Raw genomic sequence first — 25,957 nt, forward strand, 5'->3', positions numbered from 1 at the left:
CGTGTGCGTGTACTCTTAATGCAGGGCAGTAAACGCTGACAACGAACTATTTACAATCACTTTTCTATTATGGTTTTTGTTGCGAAAAGTAGGCCTGAAGAACAACATTAGATATAGCCCGTTGCTTATTTCGATTGACGTCAACGCTGTCCAGGATTTTGCTTTTATCACAGACAGACTTCGCGTCGATTCTGGTGTGGTTCATGTTTGTTTAGCCTTGAAAGCCACTTGTAAGCCATATCCAAAGGGCTTTCAGACGACTAGCTTTTGTAGCCGCTTAAAAAGACACAAAATTAAATCGCTTTTTAAACTAGGAATCCCATTGGAGTTAACTGTGTGATGTCACCATATAGTGCAATATTTAAACATGGTTCCAGAAAGATTAGCTAAAAAAACTTTTTGCATGTCGATCGACATGTAAAGGAAACAAATCTGTTGATAGAGTGTCTTGTACTGTCTTGTAGTTAGGCAAGGTTGTTGCCGTATCGATTCACCTTCGAGTGGTACGACAACCCAGGTATGTGTTAAATGGTAATCCGATAGTTGTTTGCGTTTTGTGTATCAACCTTAGAATGAGTATTGGATGCTCGTGCTCGCGTGATTGATTTTTTGTTACCCCTTTTTTGTTACTAAACAAAAACTCTAATTTCACCACCGTTAGCTATTGCCTTTTAGAAGTTAGCCGGTATATGACATCTTTTGTAAACATATTTGGTGCCACTGGGGCCCAACAAGACAACTTGGCTGTGACTACACTTTAGAAAAATGTTTATCTGTTTTTCCTAAAGTCAGAATGTCATCAGGCGAAGTTGTACAGGGTCCTATATTTGGCGAGAACGCTATTCTGCGAAAAAACAGGAATAGTGAAGCAAAATGGACTGTGATTGCGAATGGAAAGTCGATCGCCAACGGAACAACAATAAGAAGAAACGGAATAGTTTCTGTCAGTATAATGACGCCGGAGCGCAACGACAAAGAAACCACTGTTCCTGGTGAAAAAGACGGGGCTGAATTTGAAGGTGATTTCGTTTGGCTGCCGCTTGGTCGCACTGAATATATTGGCGCCGTTTAACGTTTAGCCGTTTAACGTTGGCCGTGTAAGTGGCATGACAATTATTGTAAGGGGTATCCCATTATCGAAACAAAGCCGATATTATCGAAACAAAGCCGATCCGGACACTGGATACGTGGTAGACTGGCAGTATTGGTATTTCGATGCTAGGGAGGTATCGGGGCCTATCCGATCAATTAATATATAGGCATTTTATAAAAGCAGTGTTGTGTCGATCTAAACTTTTCGTGTACGAAAATACTGTTTTTAGTTAAAATTAAAGTTCACAGTGCTTCTCAACGAGAGTTAACACCATTTTTTTCTATAAAACAAAAAAGTTCAAGTTACATGCATAACGTTAGGGGAAGGTTGCCCGTGATGGGACACTTTTTGTCAAATGATTATAGTTCTCAGATTTAAAAGTTATTTTAAATAAAACCATGCCTACTTGATACCTCTGTCATTAACGTTTAAAATACTCTTATAACTGTGCCTCTAGCTTTTTAAATTTATTATAAAATCATCTTAAAAACGTTGTTGTGTCCTTTAGAAACGTGCGTGCTAAAGAGTGACTGTCGTAGGACCTTAGTTGTGCTGTGTCTATATTTTTACACTGAATACATTATATTCAATATTCTGCCTGTGTTTATATCTCTCTACACAGACGACTTAGGCCAAATCTTGTGTGGATTTGGTCGTTTTGTTTGTATGGGTTTTTGAACTTTAACTTTGTTTTAAATCAAGTATTAACTGCTATTAAAAAAGTTAAACCTTAATCTTAACTGATTTGCTGATAGGTCGTGTTAATAATATTAACAAATAGCAATATATAAAAATCCAACTACTATAAATTGACCCCCTGAAAATGTTTTGGTGAAAATCTTTTTGGCCTAGGGATTTGCGAACACAACGTTATAAAGAACCACTGTTAAATAGAGTAACATGTAACTAGCCCAGTCACAATGACCCAAATTGTGGGTTGCAATAAATAATTCCTTAAATAGGGGACGCCCTGCCCCATCTCACGCAACCTACATCACCATATAAAGAAGATATACTGACTGTTTATAAGTACAAGATAATATAAAAAAACTTACTTCTATAAGTAAGCCTGGTAAATACCCATATATTAGTAAATAATTACTTTTATGCAACTTCAACAATACGAAGTAACATAGATATAAAAATAATAAAACTAGCAAATAAAACACCCCTATTTTCTTTAGATTGATATGTTGTAAAAACGCCGACCGCCTACTGAAATGTTGTTGTGCTTAAATACTGACTACCATTTGCTCCTTTAAAAAATAATTCAAGAATTGGCGCTACCTAATGTAACGTCGACCTAATCGCGCCATCCCCATCTAAGGCAACCTTCCCCTACTACACCGTGGTGTAAATTGTATAACAAAAACTTTGCAGTATGTGCGACAGGCGAGTTGGAAGAATCGGAAAACGACGTCAGCCTTGAGAGTAGAACGCGAAAACGCAAATTACTACGTCCGATGTTTATGATTAACACTGCCGGAACAAAAACCTCCAACGACGCGCTCACATCGGTGATCCATCAGCTCAGGTGGCGAGAGTGCAAAGCAAGCATAAAGACAGGTTAGTCTTTATTGTGTTTATTTGCATGTACCCGGTAGCAATGGCACTTATATATTTTAACCTTAATAACATAAAAAAATGTAAAGCACACATTTGTTAATTTAATACATTTTTTACTGGACAAGGAGCTTCGGCCGATTTGTACTGGCACGGACTGGGGTTCGAAGAAAATACCTACAACAAGCCTGGAGTTTATGCAGTCAACAAACTTCCGGGAATGTTTGAGCTAGCGCAGAAGGTTAATTTTTTTGTGGAAGGGGATGTCAATATAATTACAAAAAGAATTGCATTATCTATATATAACTTTATTCGAAGAAACAACTAACATTTACGAGAAATGTTCTGATTTGACCTAAATATTTTAAAAAAAATTTAAGGATTTTTAAATTATAGGTTCATCTTTCAAGGATCATGAAACGTATGAATTTGCTTTTTCCTGGTGAATTTAACTTCTACCCGCCCACCTGGTTCCTGCCAGAACAGTATCACCAATTCCTCGCCGAAGTAACCATGAGCAACAAATCCAATAGAGTTAAGCCAACTGGGATGCATTCTCGCTCGCAATCGCGTAAGTAATAGGCCTAAAGATAATTATTTTACGCCATGCTTTCTGTGATGAATGTGTGAAAAAGAAATATATATGCATCTCTTTGTTTTTAAAAAATTGTCTAATATTTACTTTTGTAGACATTCCTCTATTCAAATAAATACATATTTTTTTTCTTCGGTGTAGTTTATGGGAGTTATATATTTTATTAAAACACTGTTAAAATATTATCATGCTTGTAATTAAATTATTAACAGCATACAAGAAAAGAAAAGACCTTAGTACCTACATAGTAAAACCCGACACGGGAAGTCAAGGCGAAGGAATCTACTTGGTTAACGACCCACGAGACGTCCAGGAAACTGTCGGAATGAAACCTGCAATAATACAGGTTCTTTGGAAGTTTATAATTTCTCACCAAGAAATACATCGAAAAAAAAAAAAAAAGATAAAAAAAAAAAAAAAAAAAAAAAACTTGCATAAACCGTTTCGTAGTTCGAAGGATATGTTCAAGAATAACATTGTTGAATTTTCTTCGAAAATTACTTTTTGTAACATTGCTATTGTTGCAGAAATACATTGAAAACCCGCTTCTTATTGATGGCTACAAGTTTGATCTGAGGTTGTACGTGGTCGTGGCCAGATTAAAACCTATTGAGATTTACTTATGTAAAGTAAGTAAAAGTTCAATCCGGCTGTAAAAATCATGTTCGAAACAGTTATTTCGGAAAATAGTAATTATATTTAATATCAGATATACCGTATCTTGGCGTATGAGTAATCTGTCTCTGTAAGTAATGTTCATGTTTTATTTTAAAGAATGTTCACCTTTCGAACTTTGACTGGCGGTTTAAAAATAGGCAATGAAAATATTTTACTAAGGATGGGTTGGCACGGCTATGCACAGTTGAATATGAGCAGCCGGATTCTTCGAACATCTACAAGACATTTATGCATCTCACAAATTACAGCCTAAACAAGTACAGCGACGATTTCGTTCATACCAACGCTGAAAGCACTGGGTCCAAACGGTCTTATAAGAGCGTAAAACAGGCAAGATTAGTCCTCACACAAACGTAACGACTGTATGGAAACAGAAATACTGCGTTCCCATAGTTACAAATTACATTTTTGTGTAAATTTTTTAAGTCAAAAAGTAATAAAAATATCTATGTTAAAAACTGCTTTAGTGTACAGTATTGTTTGTAAAGTAAGAAAGGCAGTATTTGCAACACATGTGAACCAATATATTGTCCTTGATAACCAAATTAATTTTTATTCACTATGTTTTAGACCAGTTTCTATTTTTAGAGGTATTACACTCATATCTGATTCATTTGATAAAAACTATATTAAATTTTGTCCAAACGTTTAGTTTAAATTTCGCAGCTTTTGAGGAAACGGGGGTATGACGTTGGCAAAATTGAAGAGCAAATTGATGATCTAGTTGTTAAGACAGTACTTTCAATGCTTCCGGACATTACTATTTGGGAACATATTACCAATAAATCAAAGCTTGTCAGGTAGTTAAATAGAGCTGTTTTTTATGACATACAATAAGTTCTATAGTGTTAATATAATAACATTATATGCTAAAAATGTTTTTGTATTCTTTTAAACGGCATCACCTTTAATACATTAAATAAATTCCCTCTCGTGTTCAGTGCCTAATACAAGCCCGATAGTTTTTTTTTATTTAGGTCTGCTAGAAAACAATTTTAACTCAATAGAAAAATACCTATTTTTTCATAGAAAAATACCTAAAAAGCAATATTCTGTGTGGTATTTGTGTGCGTGCTTCGGTATTATAGCACTACTTTTCACTTCGAAACTCTAATGTACTTCATCAATGTAACATCGTTTTGGAGGACCCGACCCACGACAGTATACGAAGCAAATGTTTACCTTAAGCGGAAATGAATTTCAAAAACAACATCATGCAACCAGAGCGTTATATATTCGAATTTTTACGGGATGTGGTAAAAACGCGTTACTGACACCTCACGGGCATAACTTTCTAACTATATGTAGTAGTATTGCAAAACCCAACTACACAAAGGTCATTATTTATATAATTTGCCGGTTAACTAAAATTTGTGATTTTAATTATGACCTTTCTTATAACGTATTGTAACTCATTTTTCTGACACGTTTTTTGATTTACTCGCCAGAAGGGATGTTTAATGTAGAATATTGTATCTTGGGTACACTATGCACAGATCTGTAATGTAGCTTAATAATAAATTTCAAAGCCAAAAAGGTCGAGTAGATCGACAGCATCTTGATTAAGACGTTTCGATACGAACTTGGCGTCCTGCCTTTTATAAGTGAAGCTTTGATTTGCTTTTCAGTCACACTAACTGAAGATGATACAAGTTCGTATCGAAACGTCTTAATCAAGATGCTGTCGATCTACTCGACCTTTTTGGCTTTGAAATTTATTATTAAGCAATATTGTATCTGTTAATACGTTTTATCGCGAAGTGTTACCGTACACCTAATCGTACGACACGTACGCATGTGGCAAGTTTGGATAAAGGTCTATGGCTGTGGCGAAACAATTACTGTACTACTTTATATGTAGACATGTGGTACGGTTTCAGCGTTTGTTCCGTCAGCCAATTACTTGTCGATAGCCTTCGCCTAATTAAGTCTTCGTCAAATGTTGTTTGGCGAGCAACGAACGTGTTTCTTTTAAGAGTTTGCAAAAGAAACATTACACCGTAAAATAGTACACCGAAAATCCATCGAAGAATGGCCGAATATTGATTAATGGTGCAAGCAGAGCAGGCGAGAAAAACAACTATCCTGCAGTGGGGTTCAAACGCGTGCCACTAAGATGCACACACATATGTGTGTTAACGACTGTGACCAAGTGAGGTGAAGTTGCCTGTACTAACACTATATAGCAACATTGGCGAATGGTTGTTTCTCGACTCGCTCCTATCTTACCCTGCGTCAGTTGGTAGAGCGACGGTCTCGGCTTGACCGGAGGTCGTGAGTTCGAACCTCTCTGCAGGCTATTTGTTTTTCTAGCATGCCCTGCTTGCATCATTGATCGACAGATTCGATCTCAGATGGCTTTCGGTGAACAAAGGAACTGTTCACAAAAATGTATATTTGCGAAGTAACACGTACACCTACAGCCGTGGCGTACAGTGTTGCCATCTGGATCTTTTTAGAGACGGAATCAGGGGAGAAACACGCCATGCCTAACCAAAAGTACATTATATCAAAAATGCGTTTTTACAAACAAAAAGGAGCGATTGTCAAGTTATGTAATTCTATAGGAAGTGTGCCGCGTAATCTGAGAAAATGTCAATAAGTATTTCTAGGTTGTTTGTTGTTGCGTGTTTTCAACTTGAGCCTCCTAAAATAGATGTCGTAAACACAACTGAATTAACTCTGATGTAACCTGCGCTAACTTTAGCGCCGTTTGATTTTGACATGTGCTACTTTGGGCACGTCACGAGTGTTTTCATCGGAATTATCGAATCAAATTTACTTTATGGTATACGCTCATTTAACAAACCAGTTTCACAAATTCCTTTCCAATTTCGCCAGGCAAATTATCTCATGTACTGTACAAAACTCTCGCCTATCTTGAACTTAAACTGCGCTAAAGTTAGCGCAATACCAGCACCGGCAGGGTACACCTGAAAAAGTTTGTGTGAACGACATCTATCCTGGGTTTCAGAATACTCAAGTTGCGTTTACGCAGAACGGCAGCAGAACGGCAGCTTTTGGCAAATCGTACCACTTAAACACCGTTTGCTTCAGCTGGTTGTAATCCACCACATCGTTATTGGAATATTTAAAAGAATGATACCGGACCTTTTGTGATTTATTGCGTCTTACAGAGTCTCTCCCAGGGGACCACTGGAATAAGGTGAAGGCGTATCAAAACAATTCCACTTACAAAAAAACAATTGCTAGGAATGCTGTGGGTTTTTACAAGATTATATTAATGTAAAGAATCGCATTTTTATTCAATATTATTTCATCCTGCGTTAAAAACGGCGAAAAATTCTCGATGCGACTGCCATCAAATTGAATCGCTTGGTTTGAAGTCTTCGTGTACTTATCTCAAATAGTGTATTAGTTCCATTTTGAGTCTATTTTCTAACAACAGCATGTATCTCCATTTTAGATCCTTTCAAATCCTGGGCTTTGATGTATTGCTTTCCTCAGACATGCGCGCGTACCTACTGGAGGTAAACTCCTCTCCCAGCATGTGTATTTACGCGGATCAAGAAAACGAGGAGGGAATGGCTGAAACAGTCACAAGCCTAGTTGATGAACAGGTGATTACTCGACTATACTATCTCAAGGATGCTGGATTGCAGATTGTCCTCCTTATTTTGCTACTAAATAGCATTAGAAAAGTATTTTTTTACACGACAGTGGCTTTAATCGCATATCTAGCATAGCTACAAAATAATAACTATGCAATTACTCTAATAAAAAAATATCGCTTGGATGTAATGTTGTTCGTGGCAGATCAAAATACCTCTGCTGCGAGATGCTTTAAGGCTGATTGCGTATGGAGAGAGCGAAATCGACATGGATAAGTCGTGTCTATCGCGAGTGTATCCCCCGAAGCGAAAAGAAACCAGCGGATCGACCAAACAAGAGATGTCGCTAAGTGACGGAAGCGTTTCAAAACAAAAGTTGGATATTATGAGCGAAATCGAGGATCTTGATAAACGCATACAAGAGATTAGTTTAAAATCCAAGTGTCAGGTATAACAGATATTATATTTTTGTACTCTATTAACGTTACGAACAGTTCATTACATGGTTTATTCGCAGAAAATTAATTGGCATACAAATTTTCTAACTGAATAAAGTATGAAGTAACATTTATAAATAATTTTTAATCCTATGTTCACGACCGACTATATGACTTCGTATTAACAATTAAAAAAGTGCAATGTTAAGTTAAAAAAAACTGTTGTACAATTGCAGAGGCGTATCGATCATCATGGCGGCCCAAAGCATTATCCAAGTTTTTCCAGCTACGATCAACCAGGTATTCATTTATAACACAGTTGAAAGCACGTTAAAAGCACGTCAAAAGTGCTACAAGGGTCGCAAACCTAAATTGGCAAAAATTTCCATTTAAATTGGCGCATTATGCATAAGAAGATTATTACGCATATTGCTCGAAATAGCAGCATTTCTAAATTAACAGAAATTCCACGAACAAAATCATAATAAAAAAACTGTATTTACATAGTATACTTGGCAACATATAGTTTGGGGCATATTGGCTTAAGTATTGACCCCCTTCATTTGGATCCGCCCGCTGTTTATGACTCGCTAGCTTTAACGTTTGCCAACACTTGCATTGATCTGTCTCTAAACTATTAGAGTACAGATCTACTATATGCCCTCTTTTAAGAGGATTTGTCCTATTTTTAAGTATAAATAAATCGTCTTTCGAGGAAATAAAAAGTCCCAAACGTCCTCCTTTTGTTAGTGTTGCGCTTTCTTTGTTATCTTTTTAACATTTGTGACTTTTCGGTTAATGCAAATGACTTTGTGACGACAAAAAATGAGTTCTTATCATTTTACTTATCAATGTTTCCGTTTGTTACTATTATACGCAAAACTAAAGTGCGCACGGAATAAAGATAGAAAAAATATAACGAAACATGCGAAATCATCGAGAACCGTATGTTGTTTAAGCCTTGTTTAAAGAGACAGTTGCATAGGTCCGTAACCAATGAAAATAAAAAAGGCATATTTTGGTAATATTATGTAGAATTCACTAATGTTATTTTTTGAATTTGCAGAATCAGACGTACCGCTGACCAATAGATCAATGCCAGCACGAACTACGATTAGTGGTTTCAGGCAAGCCGAACTTCTGTTATTAATCACATTTAACATTTGCGTAGCATATCAATGTTTCACATCCTGACAACGATATGTTTTCTTATGTTTTAGACGCAATTCGAATACTCCTTTGACGAGCCGATATTCTGAAAGAACCTACAGGCAACATCGATCTGTAACACGGAACACTCGGAACAGTCGTTTTACAGTTGTAAAGTATAAACACGTAAGTAGAGAAGGTTTTCCTCAAGCAATGTCACATGGGTTTTAGAAACTCGGTTTTTAATCAAGTGTTGTCTTTCTGCATAGTTTTTTTTTAACTTAGAATATATGTGACATGTATATGTTTGCAAGTGGTGGAGGTTTTTATGTCAGACGTTACACTGGCTAACAATAGTCGAGGTCGTGATTTCGAAACTCAGCACAGGTTTTTCTGCAGGAGGTTGTTAACTAACAAGGTTATTAGTGTTAATTATTGTATATTTGTTATTTTCTTATTAAAATTGATGTTATCAATCTGATTTTTCAATTATATTTGATTTTGATTATTGTGTATACACTGAAATTTTATCGATTTAAGATTTGGTAAATTACTTTCGTAAGGCAAAAACATTTTAATTACCCATTGAAACACAGGTAAAAGCAAATTGGTCCGTTTATGATAGTTTTGCCAATCTATCCTAAACATACTATCTTTCAAGAAATAAATAGTTTCTTATGGTATTTTAATTACACCTTTACTTGAAACTTTATTTCAGGAATATGCGATTTCCACAGACGAATGGCGTATGATCGATCACACAAGGAAGTCGAAATTAGCCACTTTCCATCAGCGTCATAACGCAACTTCCAGGTTTCCGAACCTAGACGGTCAACCGCCCAAAAAAGTCCAGAAACGTGTTGAAGAAGATAATCTTAGCGACATGGTATTGTTCCGTAAAATTCCAAAGTGCCGATCTTGTGGCCGTTTTCTTAACGGCGTCGGACCGGGACTGCATTATGCGCAACAAGAGTACAAAGCTTTTATTGGGACTCACCAAGAAGCTGGTCAACCACCCGAACAACTTAATCAAGAATTGGAATGCGATTTACATGTTTCTACATTCAACAATGTAGAAAACGCAGCTTACGAAAGGGCAAAGTATAACATTTTGCGAAGCTTACAGCTCGCTGAATTTACTGAGACAAGACAGGCTACTGACACCAAACAAACGGCTTATCCAGTCACAAAAACAGAGGAACTTGTTTGCGATGACTGTTGTGAAACCATGTCAACATCAAGCGATGATGTGGATAGCCAAGTTAAGTCCGTTAACATAAAACGGTCGGCCGAAATACAAACCGGCCAGTGTTCTGGCCAACGAAGACGGTCATTTGCTATGCGCGAAGTCATGCTTCTTAACAGGGCAGCGGCAGTGTTCATATTCTTTAATGGTATCAAGCCAAGTCTTTGCATCGGCGCTACTGCCTTTCGCAACATGGCACGTCGCTGTCGACTTTGCGAGCAAGGAGCAATGCCTTCCATCGACATACTTTTTATTGACACCATGCGGCAGTGGCAGGCCTATACGCACAATCGTTCGTCACCGTTCTACGATTCTTCTCGCGGTCACAATACTACGGTTACGCACCAGCCGTCGGGTTTACCATTTGAAGGTTTCCTTGAAGCCTTGTTTAAGCTATCTGTTAGTCGATTTCGAGGACAAAACCTGAAAGAAAAAATGGAGGCACTAATACTCAACTGTGAGCTATACATTCAGGAGGCGACGAGAACCGGCGCTAAAAGCAAGTTAAAACAGTTCGAAAAACCGACAATTGGAAGGCGCACCCAATATCAACACATTTCACCTCGCATCTCTGGCTCGCAATCACAACGGCGCTCGTTTTATTAAGAGCTACCTTCTTTGTTTAACGACTTGTGCAAGGTATTAACGTTTACGCCTAAACGAGTTTTCACAAAGGGAATTGCTGCAAAAAAAACTAAAAGCAAATACATGATCACAAGCATCCATGACACCTCCAGTTCAAATTTAAGCGGTGAGCCGATCGCCTGAAAAAGAGCGACAAAAACCGCAATATGATTTCATTTTTACAATGAAATAAAAAAATGTGCTTATTAAATTTAGCGCAGGGCTGCGGAGTCGGTTAAAAACAACCCGAGTCCAACTCCCGAGTCCGACTCCGGCCAAAAAAATACACTCGAGTCCCGAGTCCGACTCCGGCCAAATGTAAGATTTTGTCGAGTCCCGAGTCCAGCTCTGACTCTACAGCCTGTATTTTACCCATTTACGCAACTAAATTAAGGTGGATTTTCTGCAATCCACTCATATTGGTGCCATAATTGATCCCCACGTATTACATGGTTTAAAAATATTTCACCATTTGCTATTACACTTTTACGACTTACATTTTGCCGCCTTAACAGTTTTTAAATTTGATACTGCGCATGCGCACGCCGGAATCGGAACTCGGGTAGTTTTACGAGGTCTTACTCGAGTCCCGAGTCCCGAGTCCGACTCCGGCAAAACAAACCGACTCCGTCGAGTGCCGAGTCCGACTCCGACTCCGCAGCCCTGATTTAGCGCTGAAAAATGTTGGTTAAAACATAATCTAGTAAATACGTCAATAATTCATTGTTGGAATTCTAGTTCGTCAAGCCCTTTTTCAGATGGTAATTTATCTGGTTAGTGGTGTTTTGGCTGGCTTGGGTAAAATAAAAAACAAAACAAAACACTGCTATACAAATTTCAAGGTGGGGACTTTGTACAAGCACTAAGTTGGTTTGTGAATAAAAGTGGCTAAAATATTTTTTGAAGATGAATAAATTAACTTTTACCTCGAATTCGATCACGAAATTATTAGCCCATCAGATAATATAGTGCAGGGGTCGGGAACCTTTTTAGCAAAGGGAGCAATAAAAGCCAAATATTCTTGGTGGTATTACCTTGAGAGTCATATAATATTTTTATTACATTTATAGTTATAGTTGGAAAAATTATAGTAATTTGAACATGGCCCTTTATTTTGTTTTCATTTAAAAGATAGGACAAACTAAGCGCCAAAAAAGAATTAGTTGAGTTTGCGGCCATGACTGCGTGCAGTTTTATTCAGATCATGCTGATAAACGAGAGCTTAGATTTATCTGCAAGCAACATTCTTTCAACAAAACAGCAATATGGCGCCACAAAAACAGCCATATATGGCTCGCGACCCACAGGTTCCCGACCCCTGGTATAGTGTAACATTGTCTATATCGATAACACACCTATAATGTGAAATAAAAGCTATATAAATATTAGGGGCGAATCAACACGATTCGTGATTTCTGCGCAGGAACAAAAAACTAAATAAATTGTTTCTAAAAGCGTTTTTATGCTGTTTAGCATCGAACATTAGCAAACAAGGTTATATCAAAAGGTCATATGGGTTGAAAGTTGGGTTCATCAATAAATTAAATGAGGCTAATTGCTTCTGAGAATCGAAAATAATCCTTTCGAGGGTTGTTATGCTGCGAAGTAAAAATAACCCCATCTAGCTTTTCAAACGGATCCATTATTTATAAAAACGAAGCAGAGCAACACCGAGCAAGCTTCCAAGAAAATCAAGGAATTATATTTTTTTAAGTTTTACAGGAAGTTTTGAGAAACAATTGCCGTACATGTATAGGCCTACGAAAAGAAATTATTCTATATTATAAATACTGTTTTGCCAACATGATTGCAATTTCAACCATTGTACTAAAGGTAATAATAAAAACATACCTAAAAAAAGCCTATATAACATTTTTTCTACTTTTTTAATTATGTAAAAAAGTATTTTTTTACTAAAATAATATTTTGATTACAAAAAGATAGTTTAATCAAACTATCTCGCTCGCTACATATCGTAAGGTTGTTGACAAAATGGCCTTCGATTGCATAAATGACTATCATTTGTAAGCCGATCGCGAGCGATTCCCATAATCTGGTATTAATGCGATTTACGGAATAACAAGGCTACAATGCTCTTAAAATGCAGAGATAGGCGATTGTCGCCTGGGAAGACATATGGGTCGACACCCGACAAGTATGTCATCTTCATATCTGGAACAACGAATGCTTTCCGTGGGAACGCTGGCGTACGAAGAAATCACGATTCTGTTTTCGTTTTAACACAAGAATTGCCGCGAGCGGTCAAAATGATTGCTTGCCCAATAAAGAAGAAAATGTAAAATAATTTAGCTTTATTTCATGCTATAAAATGGTATTCAGTGACCTAAACATTTGTAGATGTGAGATTGATACCCTGTAGGATCCATTATATTCATAATATAATGTTCTGGAATAAACTTCTTAGGCCATATCTACGAAATGGTGCTTTGAATGCCTTCAACTTGCTTTTTAGCTGCTCAGAGAGAGGTTGTTTTGTTTTTTGTTTTTACAACGAACTTGGCCAGTGAAATTGATTGAAAAAGCATTAGTTTTTAAATAAGCTAAAAATATGAAACGGCCAATTTTTATTATGCTGCTTGTTACATGGACCGCAAATAGCTGTCCAAAAGCATTCAAGAACCAAAAAATTAGCAGCGCTCAGCGCCATGCACATATTATTCAACTTTCACACAAGTTTAACACTTTCCGCAACCTAATCTACAACTATACCACAACACATTTTTGCGGTTTAATTTGTTTACAGTTTACATTAGTTTAGATTAGAATTACTTTCGCTTTCTGCTTTCGTCAATCATCGAATTTCGATAAGAATTGTTGACTCAAAATTATGAACTCACAAGTAACTTCTGTAACCAGCTACCGCAGCATTTGTGCCATGGTTGTTTTAAAATAATAGCACAACAAAAGGCTATCGTTTAAGGCTGATTTTAATCATGAAGGAATTAGAATTTGCTTTTAGGTCAAAATGACCGTTGGCGGTAATTTAAGGTAAATCGATTCCAGGAAGTTTCAATATTCTAACAGTTACGTGGGCGGAGATATAAACGATTAAAATCAAACACGGCCAAAATGACCGCACCGGTAATTCTACAGTGTTAATTGTAACGATACGCAAAAATCACCCTATAGTTACACAGGGGAAAACATTAAACTGACATATTTTAAGTATTCTATTTTTTATTTTTGTACATCAATTGGTGTTTAGAACTAGAAATCAACGAAGTGATTATAACAAATATTTTTTTAAATGCGTGTCATTTCCAAGTCTAAGCATTCCTATTTTGTATTTTTGAAAGACAGTAGAGTGCTTTCACGGCGGGGAAAAATGTTTATTTTTATAGGCTTGAATATTGTTTAAAAAACCGCCGTTTGTAATATCAACACTCTACGTCAGTGCTACTCGACCTATGGGTCACGACCCAAAATTGGGTCGCTGTTTGATTCGATTGGGTCGCCGACCACAGTAGTCACATGTTTAAACTAATTGAGATTGGTTCAAATCGAAATTTTTCACTTAAGGAAATTAAGGAAGCAATGCAAATAATGTCTTATAATAATTATTAAAATTTGAAATTATTTATGCTAATGCTTATGTCTATTTTTCGCCTACAAGAAGTTAGTTTTTATTTCGCTTACAAGAAAAAAAATTGGGTCGCCAAAGCTTAGTTGTCATATACTGACGCTTAATATTTGGGTCGCCGTGAAAAAAGGTTGAGAAGCACTGCTTTACGTAGACCATCATTCAATTTGTAATTAGCCTACCGAGCTTTTATTTGTTTTGTTTTTTACTAAAGGAAATTTGTGTTTACCATCCTTGGTCAAACCTAATCCTGAAATATCACATTGTGTGATACGCATAAACAAACTTTAATAAACTTGTAACTGTTTTGAAGGTGTTGCTCTTAGTGCATTTCAATATTTTGGTAATTTGCCACAAAAAGATCTCTTTGCACCTTCAGCAAATTTTAGGATAATTCTACAATTTACAACTAACCTTATAATATTAAAAAATATTTTATGGCATACGAATGGTCTACGACTACGTGTAGCGCTGTCGAAGTGTCAAGGTTCTGAACAGCTGCCACTCGCAGTATTTGTATCGATGTTTTTGTTCCAAGCAAAAAATCGAAATATATTGAACTTGTTTATTCTACATATTTCTTTAAGTTTACTGAAACCATTTAGACTTATGACATTTGAATATTTCATACCAATGATATCGGCGCAATATAACAAAATGTATTTTTGCAACACTATTGACTCAATGTTAAAATGGATGCAGTTTTCATGATACTTCTTTCTATGACATCCGCATTATTAATTTTTGCTCGCGTAAAATGTTCTTTTCGACTTGAGTTTTACGTGGACCCATGAATACAATTCATTTAGTTAGCAACAAACAACCTCGTCCTTGCATTGCCAACCAAGTATTGATCGACTCACAATTAGCGTGCACCACCTGGGACTGAACCTCGTGGAACATTTGCACGTAAACTCGATCGATGATTGCCAGAAGGGTTCAGAAGAGTTCGAGTTTTAATCGAAAACCCAGATCAAAACCTGGTTTGATAGTAAGGCGTGGTAAGTGTTTTTAAAAACCCTTCGAAACAGTAGTAAATTTAATGGCGATTGGGTTTGTTGCTGTGTCCTGAGATAAGCGAGATCGTTACTTTCAGATATATTAGATTATTTCTTATTAGATAAGACATATTAGAATATTTCACGTATGTTAACATTATGGGAATCTAGAAGAGAACATCAAACTTTTTTATTTAAATTGTTAGTCTTTTTTATAATGTCGTTTTTAAATTTTGGTCTTTCCTTTAGTGGTGTTTTCCCCCACATAAAACAAAGTTATACTGCGAACATTTATATTTTATAAAGCGGGGGCGTTAAAAAGATACTATTTCCGACTATAGTTCAATTGTTTACGTTCCGCCGCACAACAGCCAGCGAAATAACGGGTTAAAACATATGCCGTTCGACAGGGAATTGTTAGTCAGCGTCGTGAAGTTTCGAACTGGACTCAAAGGCCATTAGCGGCCGTCTGAATTTTAATTACTCCATATGGCGACGCGTACGGTCGTATGCTTATTACAATCGCGCTGCTCAGCAGATGCTTTTCATCAGCGCTGGCCAATTACTGCACGACACGTCGACTTGTCAGGCCCTTCCCTTTGACTCTCGGCTGATATATCACGTCACAACCTCGTTCAACGTAAACCACCTGCGAAGCACCAGCAGCACAGAAGGCAACTCGCTTGTAATGCGGAAGAGGCTTAAAATAATCGCGTCCTGTTGCCCCACAATTTCTTCACATCCGTTATGTGATTGTGTTCTCTGTTCCACATGTTGCATGTCATTAGAGAAGGTGATTTTTTATTTGGCAAAAGCCTCATGGTGTAACGTTGGGGATATCTAAAATATACTTAAAAAGTATTATTTACGAAATAGAGTTAAAATGGACGAAATGTATTCGGTTAGAATTTTCGGTGGGCGATACGCCTACTGGCTATAGTAATTACCTAACGGAATATACCAATTATGGCTGTGACAGCTTTAACAAACGTTATGTCATAAACACGTTTTGTCTTAACATTGTTGTAAGGTCAACAACACTCTTGATTCAAAATCACTTTGACATATATCCAACTCTACATCTTATTGCTCTACTTTGCATTTTTAATTGTTAAATTTGAACATAATGGACTTTGTGGTACTTTCCTCGTGCATTTGCACGCTGGTTATATCTTTAGAATGGTTTCACCACACACTGGTTTAAAACTGCAGGAGACTGGTTTTATTTTATAAAGGCAAATCTTGCGTTTGCCTGTTGTTGGAATAATGGCCGTAGACCACGCTGCTGTAGCTTCATGTTCGTAAACGCACATTGAATTATTTATCGCGCTGGATCCATTGCGGGAATAACATGGAGCTAAGGGGTTCGCAGCGTGCAATACTGCGTCGACTCAACTGCACAAAGGAAGGGGGAATCGTTCCCATTTGTAAAAAAACGCCTGGATTACTTTCGAGGTCAACGTCATTGCTTGATGTGGTGGTTTTAAGGGCGCTGCTTGATATTATATTGTTTTGACTATTTTCCGTTGTTCGACTATAAATGGCTGTACCTAATTGCTGTACCGCGAAACAGCCAATGAAATGTAGTGGCGAACAAAAAACACATTTTAATTGGTGAAAGACACGAGATACCTAGGGGTAGGCATTGAAGAATAACACAGCTTACTCATATTTGCATTGATCCTGTTTTTTGTAAAAACAAAAACAGCCACACAATTGGTCAAACGAGTAAACAGATTATTTCACAAGGAAAATTATATTAAGATTACCATTTATTGGCTACATTTAAAGGCGTTTATAAAATTTAGTAAAAAACATGCACGACATTCACATTCACCTGCAACAGGTAATTCTTGGAATTGACATAGAAAATGTTCTGTCAACTAGATGAACTGTAGTATTGGTATACTTGACTTGAACTGCTACGAATACTGTTCGATATCAAGAGCGTGCTGAAAACAATCAGAAATACACTTTGCCTTTCAAGCTATTTGATGCTATGCATATTTTTCCTGCGGAACAAGTGTGTTCTCAAATTTGCATTGAAAGCTATACTACATGGAAACATATATGAACTAAAAAACGTATTTTTCTGTTCACATATATTATGAGCAAAATATTTGAGGCAAATTACCCCAAAACAATCGCGACCTAAGGAACAGATATAGCCTAAGATATAACTTTTATGATACACTTTACGGCGACTTTAATTTTTATTATTCTACTAAAATCAACCTAAAACACAAAATATAAAGACGTACCACTATTAATGTTCAATATATATATTTTTGTACTTTGTATTTTCAACTAATAAAATACAGACATAGATGAAATCCGTAAGGAAATATTTTAATGCAATAGCTTTAAGCATGTTACTGGAAGATATATTTGTATTGAGCAAAGTGTTACCTCATCGATTAAAGACGTTTATATTAATATATCAACTTAGGAGTCTTGGATAAACTGGTCAAAATCTGGGATCATCTATACGAAGCAAGGACAAAAAGCGGACAAATGATCAAAAATTTATGAAGCCTTTCACGGAAAGCCCACTTCGGCCTTTTATTTACGAGTCAGCTGGGTTGCGACCCAAAGTCCATATGGACACCACATGCTTCACGTGATATATTCTAGGTTCTTTAATTTTTTTTAAAAACCTAGAACATTCGTTATAAAATACCCAAAGGGCTGCTCCAATTTCAGGAATTTAAATTTGTTTATTTTAGGTCCTGGCCCTTTCAAAGTTTTCTACCGGTGGTACTGCGCCACTTAAATGAAACTCACCACACAAACGAAACGAATAACAATGTTTCAATTTGTGAAATAGTTACAAAATGTAACTTAGCTGCGTTTCTATACAAGATTTTTTCAGCTTATTTGGACAAAAAATTGATCAAAATAATACATGAACAAATGTAATACCTGCTTTGAAGTTTGATGGCCTTCTGCTTTGAAGCGTAAACATTCGGCTCTTTAGGATTGCGACTATTGATTTTAATTAGGACGAATATCGGAGACGAAAATTGGCTGGGGATACTCAAATCCCAGTTTAATCAAAAGCGTGCATTGTATCTATTTTATTTATGTCTGTTCACCATACTGTGGAGCGCCATTTGGACCTTTACGTTAACAAAAAAATAGTTATGCACATAGCTCTGAACTTTTATATGCGCCATACTTCTCTTAGATTTTTCTAATCTTTTCTCAAACAACACCACTTACAATTTAAAGGATATGTACATGGATATATGGTTTTGTAAACTTCTATTTATTATTTTTAGTATTTTTATCAGTGGAAACAATAATCGTTGTACAAATGTTATATTGTAATATATACACTTTTATTATTATATTTGGTCGGTTACAAATATTAAATTGGCCTACTTTGTACAGCTGACCGTTTTCAAGTTGAAATTCGTTATTACAACACATTGGCTATATTTGGCGACTTTTAGAAGAAGATAAGTTGCTGATAAAACACAACATGAACAAATAGCATTTTGGAAGTGTATATAACGCAAAATGCTAATAAGTCGTTAGTACAAAAGCCGTTTCCTTCCGTCTTTTCGCGAGGACGCAAGTTAACGTCGACACGGAAGAAGTTTTAAATATCCGACATCTGCCAAATGTTACGCATTAGTAATTATACGTGTTGTGCAACACAGTTCCCCACTAATCTTATAAGTCGCATGGCAATCGGAAATATTGTTTATAAATCCGTCAAAGCCACACCCAGTGTAAATTCGCACTGCTTGCCAATAATTCAGTTTCCGTTTCTCTGACCGCTAATTAATAATACTGTTCATTTTTTAGCTGCAGTTCATGGCATTTTGCAAAAATCGTGTTAAATTAAACACGTTAAAGGGATACAATACAATATGTTATTTCATGAATGCTACACTTTCACCAACATAAAATATGATTTTAACGGCCAAACAGGAGGCATTTTTTAAACACAGGCCGCGAACTTTAGTGTAAACGGCAATACCACGCTAATGGCTGGACGCAATCAACGGAATGGGGTCTTTCGCGTGCCCTTGACGCACATACGCTTGATCTCAAAAACAGCACGTTATCGATCTAAGTTTGCATTTTATGTTTTGATGGTCGGGTGAAAAGCGGGTGCTATTGATCCCTCAATCCTCGAAGGAAAATATTAATAAACACAAGAGGCAGTGCGGCACACTGGCTTAATGAGTTATTTCAATGAACGCTCTACGCAAATTCGAGCAAGGTCTTTCACTCTCAATATTACATCATTGCGTAGGATTTTAGCAACAGTATGAAACACCTTTCACAAACAAGTTAAGCTCAATATTTAAAAAACGCACAAGATGAATACAATTACACAGCGTGTTCATGGGATTTAAAAAAAATTAATCAATGTTTAATCTTTAAAATGTGGAAACATAAACGACACAAACGAAAGTTATTCCTGTATTTCATAGCGTTTACGGGAGGAAATTACAAGCAGTTGAAGCCTAGGTTTGCTGCCGTGCAACAACACAAAACTCTCCAGTTGGGGTACAAGGCGATGCGTGGAGCGCGGGGCGCTGTACAGGTTGTTGTTAATGAAGAAGAGAAAGCGCGCGCGTCCCCGCTGCTTCTGCCGCTGGCATCATTTGTTTCGGGCGATAATCTCGCTGCCGCCGCAAAGCTGGTTGGCCATATGCTGCGCGTGGCACTGGGATGCAAAATAGAAACAAGCAGGAGAAGCGGAGCGCCCACTCTCGCCTGCGACATTTTTAATGCAAGCGAACAATCGAACACGAAACGCGAAATTATCCGCCATCTCCAGGGGTTTGTCGCGCGCGAGAAAAAAGGCGCGCCACCGGCCAACGAAAGGGTCGTGCAGATGTTCCAGTAGCCACTAGCCGCTATAAAAGCACCAGTGTCCACTGCAATCATATCGCAGTTTGCATTTAGCTTCGTCACAACAACAACTAAAACGAAGAAAGTAAACGTTAATATAAAAGGGAACAGAAGACCGAGGTGCTGGCTTGTTATCGACGAAGATTTAGGTTTGCAAGTGGTCGAAACAGAGAAGAAATTTCGGTCAAGGTACGTTAGTTTTTGCTTTAACCGTTCTCTTTAATTACGAATAAAAGGTGGAACTCGTCTGAGCATAAAATGTAATTCTAAAAATAACAATCTAATCGTGGTTAGAACTGCTTTTATAAACGGCAGTTAAATTATTTTACACTTAATTAAGGGCAAAAAGCAAAATATTTTACACCTGAACTCGCAGCTTTCCTCTTTGGTTTGGGGTGCGTTACTATTGTCCGGAAAGTTCGGCAAGCATGCCGTCAACGTAACATGGCGAACGGTCGATCGATAGTCGGGCCCAACAGCGCTCTGAAAAGTGCGAGTTTGCATAATTGATAAGCGCAGCGAAATGTCACTTGCAGCGTGGGCTGCCCTCTCCCTGTCCCGCTAGGCAGCCGAGCACGTACTAACTGTCGTCTGCGCCTCGCGTTGTTCATGGCAACCAATGAATAATTGATTTAAATGCAGTGACGTCAACGTGGAGTTTTTTGCCGAGCCTCGTCCGTTTGTTTTTGCGCCAAATACATGGCAAGGACCTCGAAACATTGAGAAAAAAATGTAATTCCTAAACGATGTTCAGCGCACTGCTGGTTGGATTTTCAGCGCAAATGTTGGTTGCCCATAGGAGTTTTTAGACTTACACTTATTAAAGCATAGTAGAAAAGTTATATTAATTAATAAATATGTGAACTTGAAGTTTTTGTTTTCAAGATGGTTGCCAAACTGCGACAGACTGCACATGAATGCCACCTTGAGTCAAGATGTGAAGAGTAGAAAAATGTAATCGGTAAGTGCTTGCCAGCGGCTTCTAGTGGAAGTTTGTAATTTATTTTTCGACCTAAATTAATATTTTTAAAATAAACCAGAGAGCATCCTAGTTATGTTAGTGTAACCGGAGTGCTTTTTGACGCAGTTCGAAAAATCGATGGCGATCACGTGCACCTGCATTTTTGCGGCTTGCCGGCGATTCACAAATATTTTAGCTATTTGCTAACGAAAGCAGCTGCGTGCTGTGAATTATTTCAACACACTTAAAACACGATAAATCGATAAGAAGCAGCGATTACACTCAAATTGTTTTCTGCAAGCATCCCGCTGATGCTACTTGCGCATGTCAGGTCACCCACCAATTCCCATTTAAAAAAAGGATTTAGAATCCCGTTAATTATATTTTTAAGACTGTCATGAAAACCTTAAAAACCCAATTGTTAAAATGACAAATCTTGGAAAGGGGGTTACGCAACTATTTTTTGGGCAACGTAATGTGATTACTTCGATGGCATTTGACGCTGGAATGAGTTCTCATCGGGTTCACGTAAGTCAAATTGTTTGCGCGCGATTAATTCCCGCTAATCGGCGATTAGGTCAATCGCTGCAACGGTGTCTTGTGATAGCAGTAATACGCTGCGAGGGGCCATTGTGCATGTGCACGTGCCACGGACAAATTCGACGCAATTGTTTGCGATTTCGAACGAGGCCGGGCGAAGAGTTCGGAAACGTCGGAAATAGGACAATTCCCAGCGTGTTGTGGGCGATTTGTTGTTGTGTGGTCACTATATAATTAGCAAAGCATGGGAATAATCTAGAGAAAAAATGTCCTCGCAAGGCATATAAGCCGATGCACAAAATGTGAAGTGTTAGATTAAACTGTTTTATTGTTTAACTATGAGCGGTTTATAAAAAATGCTCTCTGAACGGTTTCTTTATGGTAGTTAGGCAGATGCAATGTGTGCTGCCTTCCAATTGCAATGATTGGGAAGTCGAATGGTCAAGGCACACCTCGGGCGTATTTAGTGTGTGTTCCTTACTGTTTTGTGACAATAAGGCACGCGGTGAATGCCTGCGAGGTGTAGCCACACTCTGTCACACAGCTATAGTGTTAATGCAACCATTACAAGGGTCGGTTGGATGCCAATGCCAACATTGTATTTTAAAATAGACATGTTATATAAGTGAACTCGAGAAAAAGCGGAATGAGCTATTTTCAGTCAACTTTGGTTAAATTAATTTTTGGTTCAGCTAAATGTGAACGGAGCATATTGTTTCGCCATGAGGCAAAACCTCGTAGTATCTTTAACGACTTGCTTTGACAGTGTTTTCTGTGGACCTTACTGTTGTTATGGACATTAAGGCACGCGGTGAATGCTAACAAAGTATTGTCACTTTCAACAAGTTTTACAAAATGTAATGAAACATTATTATGAATGTAACTAAAATCTTTAATTAACCGTGTTAATTGTAAGCTGTTTTGTAAGTACATTTCTGTTTTGTTGTTGCAGGATTTCCTACCAAAAAAGGTTGTTAGTATGCTTCATTTTGCTGATCAAGTTCCAACAAGTTCCATACTTATTTCTTCAAAGTGAAATATCGACCCATTTGGACTTTTTCGCCAATACGTTCGCTTTATTGGCAGATTGCGTTAACCCAACAATCAATCTGAAGCAACCAAACCCATGTTCGCGGGAGACAATCAAAAAATTTTGAAAGAATAACGACCGAAAGATGTTGAAAAGCAAATAATTTGAACTTTCGGAGTAGCAGGGTAGAAAAAGTCAAACTATCAAACTTGGTAAATTTTATTTAGATGATTGAATCTACCACATAAATATACATCATTTGTTCTTCAACTGCCGTGAAGTTACCGACTTGAATTTTTAATATTGCATGTTTATTGTGTTTGTATTTTGCATATAGCCATTACGTGTCGTTTTGTACTACAAAAAAATTACCACCACCATTCTTCAAGTAAAGATGTCTGTTCGAGAGTTCCGAAGTGTTTTACGTTTCGTCACGTTAAACACAAACGTATTTTTATTTTAAGGTTGATTCACTGTGTTTTTTCGCGGAACCATCTTGTAAAATGTAACATTTATGATAAAAGATATTCGTTTTGCCAACCGTCTTAATTCCCTTGTTGGTTAATAGTTTTGGTCACTTACCTCGAAATTATTTTTGAACAAGAAATGTCCTTATTGGCCTGACAATTAGTACGTGTTTATTTAATCTATTTTTTATTACTGTGACTTTTATTTATATCAGTGCAATACTTTGTAAATATATTTTGTATATATATCTATAACTGTTTGTAAAAAAATGCAAATTGCTTATATTCGGAGAGCGTGTGTAAATAATAAAATAATAAAATAATGTGTTTTGTACCAATCCGGTTTATCTTTTATATCAATGATTATAGACAAACACATTTATATTAGATTCAAGGCATAGCCATAGGGTAAACATCATTACGCGCTGAATGGCCTTTATCACCACAAAAACAGTTATAATTGCCAAAAAAATTGTTTCTCAGCTGGGACGCCCTGTCCCATATTGCGCAACATTCATTAACATATAATGAAGATATGCTTGACGAATAACGGTATAAGCTACACTGATAAAATAATTTTTGTAATTAAACCTGGTAAATTACCCATAAAATACTATTAAAATTAACAAATTCTAAATAATATAAATTAAAAAAATATAACTCGAGGAAAACATAATTGTTATCACTGTTTGTTTTAAAAAAAACGCCGACGGTATACTAGAATGTCGTTGGGTTAAAATGATGGCGACAATTAGGTGCTCCAAATAAAAGGAGTGATTTGGCGCTACCTAGCGACAAGTTGATAAATTTCGGTTCTACGCAGGCAATGTCCAAACTAGTACTACATTCCCCTGTCGTTAACAAAACAGAGTGAACTTCAATAGATAATAACTGGCAGGCTCGCTCACGGACAGGCAGCACATTAAAATATAAAACCACATAAACAGATAATCCACTTTGTCAAAGATCCGTTTCGTCACAGTCCCACTTCATAAAGTCTCTCACCACTTCCGTTGGTTTTTCGCCTTGAAAGGGAATCACATATTCAACCGCGAACTGCCTGTTGGCAGATCCGCGAAACGAGTTGTCGACTTCTTCCATAGTTTCTTCCCCCAGTGAATTGTCACAGCAGGCCATGCTGCCGAATTGTGCGGCTGTGCTGTCATTAGACGACGTGGTCGCGCATCTCTCCCTCTCCATGCCGATCAGGTTGGTAATCGTGTCACCACTTGACAAGCTACAAGCGTCCGAATCCCACTTGACTGTTCCCTGTTGATTTTAATTTAAATAATCAGCCTTATCACGGGTGAGGTTAAATCAACTTTTATGGAGCAATATTGCAGAAAATAAATTTAATTATAGATTATTTAAAACCCACCTATATAAAGCTATTAAAACCACCGATACAGTAGAAATAACGTAATAAAATCGGAACGCGACTGTACCTATTGTTTTAAACAAGTTAATTTAGCGTTTCAACTAACTTGGGATGTTGAATCACTTTCGGGCGATTTTCGATCGTCGTCCGACCCGAACACGTTTCGACCCGGTATAGATTGACGATTTTCTTGCAGGTTTGGTTGTGCGCTGTATTTGTTAGTTATTTTCCGCATTTCCTGCAGCATTGTGCGCTTTATTTCGTCTTGCTGTTGCAAAAGAGATTTAAGGAAATAGTCTGATGCCGACGGGAAAATGCTTGGGCTTGTAGAGAGGTCGTCTTGTTCGACCATTTCGGTGTTTGCTGCACTTACTGTGGTCGTATCCAAAAAAATCCCATTTCCGTTTAGAGGAACGTTTCCCTCCTTGACGTTATCTGACACCGGTATTTCCTTTGTCATGATATCATTTGGCGCAGTCGATGGAAGGAGGACTTTTCTGTTTGCCGATTCAGCATGCTTTGAATAGTTTTTTACTGGTGTACTAGAAAGAAAAATGTCCAAGGAACTGACTGAAGGTTGCTCATGGCCTTTACTCGACATTGACTCATCCTTCGAGAAATCGGAGGTGTTGAAAGTATGATTGATCGGGGAAAGTCTTTCGCTATCCAGAGGAGATTCTAAACTCCAGTAAAGATTTTCTTGTTTGCCTAATTTTACTTGTTCTGGTGATGTCTGAAGGGGGATACAATTTTTTACGGTGGTTATTTTGATTTGTTTCTCTCTTCCGAAATCTAATTCTTTTTTGCCTTCTTTTCTGCATTAAAACATTGTTTTCTGAGTTATTTTTAACGATATAAATTTGCAAACTAAAGAACATGTATTTGAAATATACCCTAATAGAACATTAGCCATGTAGATTAGAGAATTTATTGTTTCCTACCAAGAAGAGAATTTATTGTTCCTACCAATGTGTGTTATTACAAATAAGAGGTGAAATATTCTTAAATAAAAACTCGATTCGCATTTTGCTTTTTGTCTTCTTTTGTTCGATGAAAATATGGTGGGACGAATATACCAGCAGCACTGATACTAATGTAAAGATGTATTTTTATTCCGTTACTACTTTGCTGTGCTGTAAATCAGGGGTCGGCA

General features: G+C 37.2%; 1 protein-coding gene and 1 long non-coding RNA gene across 4 annotated transcripts; both read left to right on the forward strand.

Moving 5' to 3' along the window:
• The first annotated feature begins 149 nt into the window (after positions 1-149).
• On the forward strand, positions 150-11,827 carry LOC146148461 (uncharacterized). Of its 3 annotated transcripts, none has more exons than XM_083387197.1 (14): positions 150-1,019; positions 2,474-2,659; positions 2,785-2,897; positions 3,053-3,227; positions 3,464-3,597; positions 3,779-3,880; positions 4,089-4,259; positions 4,596-4,729; positions 7,357-7,510; positions 7,707-7,949; positions 8,175-8,238; positions 9,005-9,065; positions 9,159-9,273; positions 9,806-11,827. In XM_083387197.1, the coding sequence occupies exons 1-14, from the start codon at positions 794-796 to the stop codon at positions 10,937-10,939; spliced, it is 3,012 nt and encodes a 1,003-aa protein (XP_083243323.1). In that variant the 5' UTR covers positions 150-793; the 3' UTR covers positions 10,940-11,827. The 3 variants fall into 3 exon arrangements, with proteins under 3 accessions (XP_083243323.1, XP_083243324.1, XP_083243325.1); XM_083387198.1 differs by having other exon boundaries at positions 2,486-2,659; XM_083387199.1 differs by having other exon boundaries at positions 150-1,006; positions 2,491-2,659.
• Positions 11,828-20,529: 8,702 nt separating this feature from the next.
• On the forward strand, positions 20,530-23,618 carry LOC146148462 (uncharacterized). Its single transcript, XR_014494824.1, has 3 exons — positions 20,530-20,617; positions 21,314-21,389; positions 22,882-23,618. It is a non-coding gene; the product is annotated as an uncharacterized LOC146148462 (long non-coding RNA).
• The last annotated feature ends 2,339 nt before the right edge of the window (positions 23,619-25,957 follow it).

Source organism: Ascidiella aspersa, chromosome 4 (assembly GCF_963924565.1).
Source record: "Ascidiella aspersa chromosome 4, kaAscAspe10.2, whole genome shotgun sequence".
Lineage (NCBI taxonomy): Eukaryota > Metazoa > Chordata > Ascidiacea > Phlebobranchia > Ascidiidae > Ascidiella > Ascidiella aspersa.

What these genes read in the sequence shown, in the direction of transcription:
- LOC146148461 (XM_083387197.1), top strand. Translation starts at nt 794, where the DNA reads ATGTCATCAGGCGAAGTTGTACAGGGTCCTATATTTGGCGAGAACGCT. An exon ending in CTTATAAGAGCGTAAAACAG is followed by an intron (nt 4,260 to 4,595) that starts GCAAGATTAGTC and finishes TAAATTTCGCAG; the next exon opens with CTTTTGAGGAAACGGGGGTA. An exon ending in AATAAATCAAAGCTTGTCAG is followed by an intron (nt 4,730 to 7,356) that starts GTAGTTAAATAG and finishes TCTCCATTTTAG; the next exon opens with ATCCTTTCAAATCCTGGGCT.